The sequence below is a fragment of the Chiloscyllium plagiosum genome, unplaced genomic scaffold, assembly GCF_037043375.1.
Source record: "Chiloscyllium plagiosum isolate Xiang-an unplaced genomic scaffold, Cpla_swu_hap1 HiC_scaffold_2, whole genome shotgun sequence".
NCBI lineage: Eukaryota > Metazoa > Chordata > Chondrichthyes > Orectolobiformes > Hemiscylliidae > Chiloscyllium > Chiloscyllium plagiosum.
In genome coordinates this window covers 4,090,368-4,096,367 of record NW_028270140.1, presented here as the reverse complement: position 1 = coordinate 4,096,367, position 6,000 = coordinate 4,090,368, and the positions used below count along the sequence as shown (strand labels likewise).

General features: G+C 38.2%; 1 protein-coding gene across 7 annotated transcripts in view; it reads right to left on the bottom strand.

Moving 5' to 3' along the window:
- Window positions 1–550: 550 nt before the first annotated feature.
- Window positions 551–6,000, bottom strand: part of kank1a (KN motif and ankyrin repeat domains 1a) — a 255,645-nt gene continuing 250,195 nt past the window's right edge. For all 7 annotated transcript variants that reach the window (XM_043718240.2, XM_087994305.1, XM_043718278.2 and 4 more), the window contains 2 exons: window positions 2,367–2,465; window positions 551–1,527 (listed from right to left, as the gene is read on the bottom strand). In XM_043718240.2, coding sequence (XP_043574175.2) covers window positions 1,465–1,527; window positions 2,367–2,465 — 162 coding nt within the window. In that variant the 3' untranslated portion in view covers window positions 551–1,464. The remainder of the gene's footprint in view (window positions 1,528–2,366; window positions 2,466–6,000) is intronic.

Here is a 6,000-nt window from a genome sequence, read left to right as displayed (position 1 = left end):
AATGTTCTGGGTTCTAGGAACAAATCCCACCATAGCAGATGATAGAATTTGAATTCAATAAATGTCTGGGATTAAGAGTCTAATGATGATCATTGTCAATTATCAGGAAAAACCCATCTGGTTCACTAATGTCCATTTGGGAAGGAAACTGCCGTCCTTACTTGGTCTGGCCTCCATGTGACTCCACACCATAGCAATGTGGTTGACACTTAACTGCCCTCTGGGCAATTAGGGATGGGCGATCAATGTCCAGTGACATCCACATCCCACGAATGAATTAAAAAGAAAATCAATCAGTTTTGCTGTTAACATAGGCATTGGGATGTGGGATGCATTGTTGTCGATATCAATCAAGAATTACATGTAACAGGTGTTGCTGAAAACAGTCTCTATACTACTGTAGACAAATCTGATTGAGCCTTTTAGCCAATGTGAATTGCTCAGTCCTCCCTCTAATTCTGTCTAATGAACAGCACAAAACCCCAGGCCATTGAAACAGATTCTAATAGGAATTATAAAATGGCATTAATAAGCGAAGCAAACAAGAGAATTAGCATCATGTCGCTTTTATTCTGAAAATATGGCAAGGATCTAAGGCACTTCAAACTTTTAAATACACACATGACAACTTTAAAGGTGACAAGATTGCAGTCTTTATAAATATGCACAGAAAACCATGTACAGGCTTTAATTGAAAGACAGGTTGATATACAAATAATACCTCAAATATCACTAAAACCAAATTAGATACAGTGATGTAAACAATTTCTAAAAAGAATTAAAAAGCTATGTTCAATAGGAAATTATGCTATTCTTCATGTAAATTCATCTTTATTTGGGTGTATAAAATAGTTTGAAAATACTGTATAACTCAATTTTGAACAGGTACAAATGATTTTGTTTGATATATAAAAAAGTTCCATATCTTTCTGCAGTTAAGGGAAAGCTAAACAAAGGCCATCCCTCACAACACTTAAATTTTCACGTTACCAACTCAATTGTATAATTTCAAATATTATAAATACAATGTAGAGATTTAAAATAATGTCATTAATATCATGACACTTGTTTTAATGAACGTTTTTACAGACAAAATATAGATTACAACTAATAGTGGATGCATGAAAAGGAGAAAGCTAAATAATTCCTTGCAGTGTTCACTGTAGTCTAACACAGGGGGATAAGACAATATTCAAAACAGAGACAAAAAAAAGCTTGCAACAGCAGCATTGGATGAGGCGATAGTCAAGCTGAGTGTATAATGAAGACTTTATAATGCCAGCCTCCACAACACTTTCCAGTTTAGTTGCTGGTCAGTAGATTGGCAGAGCTACCTCTTTTGTACTATTGCTAAAAAAACGTTATGCTGGTGAGCTCAGGCACACATTTACATTCAGTGTCTGTCAATATTAACAAGGTTACATAGCAGCTTAATAGAAAGGACTGAGTCAATGGCAGGTAGGATCAATCAAATTTGCTTCGTCTTGTTGGACTTGGAGAGGTTTTCCTTCCGAGCCTGGGTGTACCCTAGAAAACAAATACACAGGTTTACAAATTTAGACTTTATCGTGTTTTCAATGAAAAATATGTCCTGAACAATTATGCAGAGATAGGAGGAAAAAGCATGGGACTGGCATGAGGGAAAGATATTGGCTTGAACAGTCAGTACTAACACAGTGGGCTGAATGGCCTCCTTCTATACCATAACAATTCTGTGATTAGTTAAACTAACTCTAGCTTTGCAGTAATATCTAATACAGCCATTCTTGTGCTCAATGCTTGAATCAATTTTGGAAATATTTGAATACACATACAAATTCCATTCAACCCTGTGCTAATAGAGTACTTGGATATTTTACTCCCATTTTGTTAATTAAGTTATTTAGCTATTTAAGTTATCTAGCTTTTAGTCATTTGCTATTAAGTACAGCATTAGATGAAGAATGTATTCTGTTAAATGCATTGGTCTGCCTAGAATTATCTATAATAAACTTATTGATGAAGTTGCACACTGTAACAAGGTGAAACTCCAACTGACAGTGAGAGTCATACACAGAATTTTCCAGATTGAAGGTTCTAGCCTTACTGTCCTGTTACAGAAAGCATCAACCTCAGACACTCCCATCACTGGGCAAATGGAATAAATAGCATTGGTTAGGCTAAGCTGTTCATATACCAAGTAACATTGTTCTTCAGTATGGCTGGAGTTCAAAAAAGGGAAGAAAAAGTTTAACTAAATTAGGCTGCTGTAAAACCAAGGAAACTTAACTAACCAAGTGCAGCATCTTTTTTTACATTGAAGTGTATGTATCATTTAAGCCTAGATGTAATCATATTATTAATTTAAAAGAAAAATATGTACTTACCGGTGACTGAGCTTTAGAAAAGTTGACATGAGCATACAGCAAGACTCCGATATCTTTATGACCAGCTTCTAGAGCAATAGACAAAGCTGTACTACCATCCTGAATGAAAGGAGGAATTGTGTTCAATTACATAATGAATCCAAAATGGGCATACCCTTGTATACATTAAAAACTCAACTCTACTTTTATTTTGAAAGCAATCCTTGACAAATACCAGTAAATCTATTGTATTAATAAAATGCATTTTATTTGCATCACAATAGTGTTTTGACTAGTAAAACCAAACTACATGGAAATATGGGTAGATCATCCACTAAGGAACAAATCAGAAATAACCTTTTTTGGTGGGGGTGAAAGACGCTGATTAACATCTTAGGTGCTAGTTCTTTAATTGTCTCAAATGTGCTTCACAAATATAGACAACAGCTTTCCATCAATGTAAGTATTTGTTACCCATATCTGAGCAGTTGACAGCTGCATATTCAATAGCTGGGCTGTTGGTTGAAAAGTGAAAATGGCCCAAATGTCTAACAAACCACAATGACTTTAATATTTCCAAAAACACTCACTGCAAACAGTTATTTACACAACTGAAATCTCATGTGTGCATATTATGAAAGACAGATCTCCTAAAACTGATGGTAAGTTACCAGACAACATCAGAATGGTCTTTCTTGGAATCAATCTATGGAAAGCGACTGGCCCAGATGATGTCTCCAGCCCTGCACTCAGACCCAGCCTGGACCAGCTGGCGGAGGTATTCACAGACATCTTCAAGCTCTCCCTCCTTCAAGCCAAAGTCCCCACCTGCTTCAAGAAGGCCACCATCATCCCCGTACCTAAGAAATGAGCCTTAATAACTACCGCCCAGTGACTCTGACGTCAATCATCATGAAGTGCTTCGAGAGGCTGGTCATGGCCCACATCAACTCCAGTTTCCCAGCCTGCCTCAATCCCCCACAATTTGCTGACCAATGTAAAACGGTAGATGCCTTGTCCCTCGCCCTGCACTCATCCCTGGAACATCTGGACAACAGGGAGATCAATGTCACACACTTGCTCGTTGACTCAGCTTCACTTTCAACACCATTATCACTTGCAGATTGATCTCAAAATTCCCAGACATAGGTCTTGGCTCCGCCCTCTGTAATTGGATCCTCAGTTTCCTGACCCACAGACTGCAATCAGTGAAAATAGACACTCAACATTGGAGCCCTCCAATGATGTGTCTCAGCCCCCTACTGTACTCCCTGTACACCCATGACTGCGTTGCTAAATTCCAAACAAACAGCATCTGCAAGTTCACTAATGACACCACCATAGTAGGAGGGATATCTAACAACAAGTCAAAAATACAGAATGGAGATAGAGGGCTTGGTGACATAGTACAATGACAACAAACTCGCTCTCAACGTCTGCAAAACTAAAGAACTTTACCATTGACTTCAGAAAGGAAGATGGAGAACACGCTCCCATCTACTTCAATGGAATTGAAGTTGAGCGGGTGGACAGTATCAAGTTTCTTGGAGTGACAATAACCGAGAACCTGTCCTGGACTTCCCACATAGGTACGAAGGTCAAGAAGGCACAACAATGCCTCTTCTTCCTCAGGCAGCTTAGGAATTTTGGCATGCCCATACGGACCCACACCAACATTTACAGATGCACCACAAAAAGCATATTGTCCGGGTGCGGCAACTGCTCTATCTAGGACCGTAGGAAACTACAGAAGCTTGTGTGCCTAGCCCAGACCACCATGGAAGCCAATCTTCCATCTACATGGCTCACTGTCGCAGAAAGGCTGCCAACATTAAAGACCCTTCCCACCCCAGTAATGATCTCCTCCAACCTCTTCTATCAGGCAGAAGATACAGAAGCCTGAACACAAGCACCAGCAGGTTCAGGAACAGCTTCTTCCCTGCTGTTATTAGATTGCTGAATGGGCTCTCTAGCTTAAAATAATGTTTATCTTGCTAACGTTGATCTTGCTTAGCACGCACTCTGTTCGATGTAACCTGTATGCCTCTGTCTAAGTCTATTTACAGCCTCTGATCTGTACATCTCTTGCTTACTATGATCTGCCCGTACTGCTCGTAAACAAAACTTTTCATTGTACTTTGATACGTGACAATAAAATAATTAATCCCGAGTTCCATATGACAGAAATGACATTTATGTATTGACTTTGTCAGGAATTGCAATAGTAGTAGACTCGCCAACTTTAAGGGCATTTAAATGGTTATTGGATAAACATATGGATGAAAATGGAATAGTGTAGGTTAGATCGGCTTCAGATTTGTTCCACAAGTTGGCGCAACATCGAAGGCCGAAGGGTCTGTACTGCGCTGTAATATTCTATGTTCTATAGTTGTGCCCTGTGAGTGAACATAAAACCGAACCAATGCTGTGCACTTGATATAATCTCTGATTATACTAACTATATTCTTATGACAGAGCGGTGTAAAGTAGCTGTCCCAGAACAGCGCAAAAATCACAAATCAAAGTGATGAAAAAATTGTAAACCACTCTTTTTCTGGTGAATTCCACCCATCTGTTATTAAGTATTTAATGGGACTTGATCTTAGCAAAGAAAAGGGGTAATGCTATCCCTTGATTTAAGTTTAAGTTTAGGCTGGCTGTAAAACATTGAATTAGATACAAAAAATACATTCCTCAGAGCTGATTGATGTTAGTTATTTGCGTTTTCAAAGAGATTATGTTTCTAATACAAATTCTTTATAAAGTATAGAATATAGGAACATTTAGTACAATTTGATTTTGAAACATAATTTAGTGTAATACCTTTGATCTATCAGCCAGGAATGGAAGCATCTGAGAGGCAAGACACAAAGTCATAAATGGTATAGAAGTGAAGATAACCCAAAATACTACCGTAAAGTAACTAACAGAAATAGGGCAAATAGATAAATAATAAAAACTAATCAGCAGCTTTTGGAATAGTCTCGAGGAAAAAGCAAAAATTTTGCAAAAGATGTAACAAATTTAAGATTGCTCTTGATAGATCAATTTAAATAAAATTAATAGTCTACCTTATGAGCATGTTCCTCATTCATGCATATTTTATGAAGTGTAAAAATTGTTGCTAATCTTAGTAAATATGGATTTAATTGATATTCTGAAGCTCCATTTAACCAGTCCTTTTCATGACAAACTGAAGAACATGCAATACAGGAATTCTGGGGAAGCATTGTGCAGAGGGGATTTACCAGGATGTTGCCTGGTATGGAGGGAAGGTCTTATGAGGAAAGGCTGAGGTACTGGAGACTGTTTTTGTTAGAGAGAAGGTTGAGAGCCGGCTTAATAGAAACATATAAGATGATCAGAGGATTAGATAGGGTGGACAGTGAGAGCCTTTTTCCTTGGATGGTGATGGCTAGCATGAGGGGACATAGCTTTAAATTGAGGAGTGATAGATATAGGACAAATGTCAGAGGTAGTTTCTTTACTAAGAATAGTAAGGGTGTGGAACGTACTGCCTACAATAGTAGTGGACTCACCAACACCAAGGGCATTTAAATAGTCATTGGATAAACATATGGATGATTGGTTTCACAGGTCGGTGCAACATCAAGGGCCGTAGGGCCTGTACAGCGCTGTAACGTTCTATGTTCTA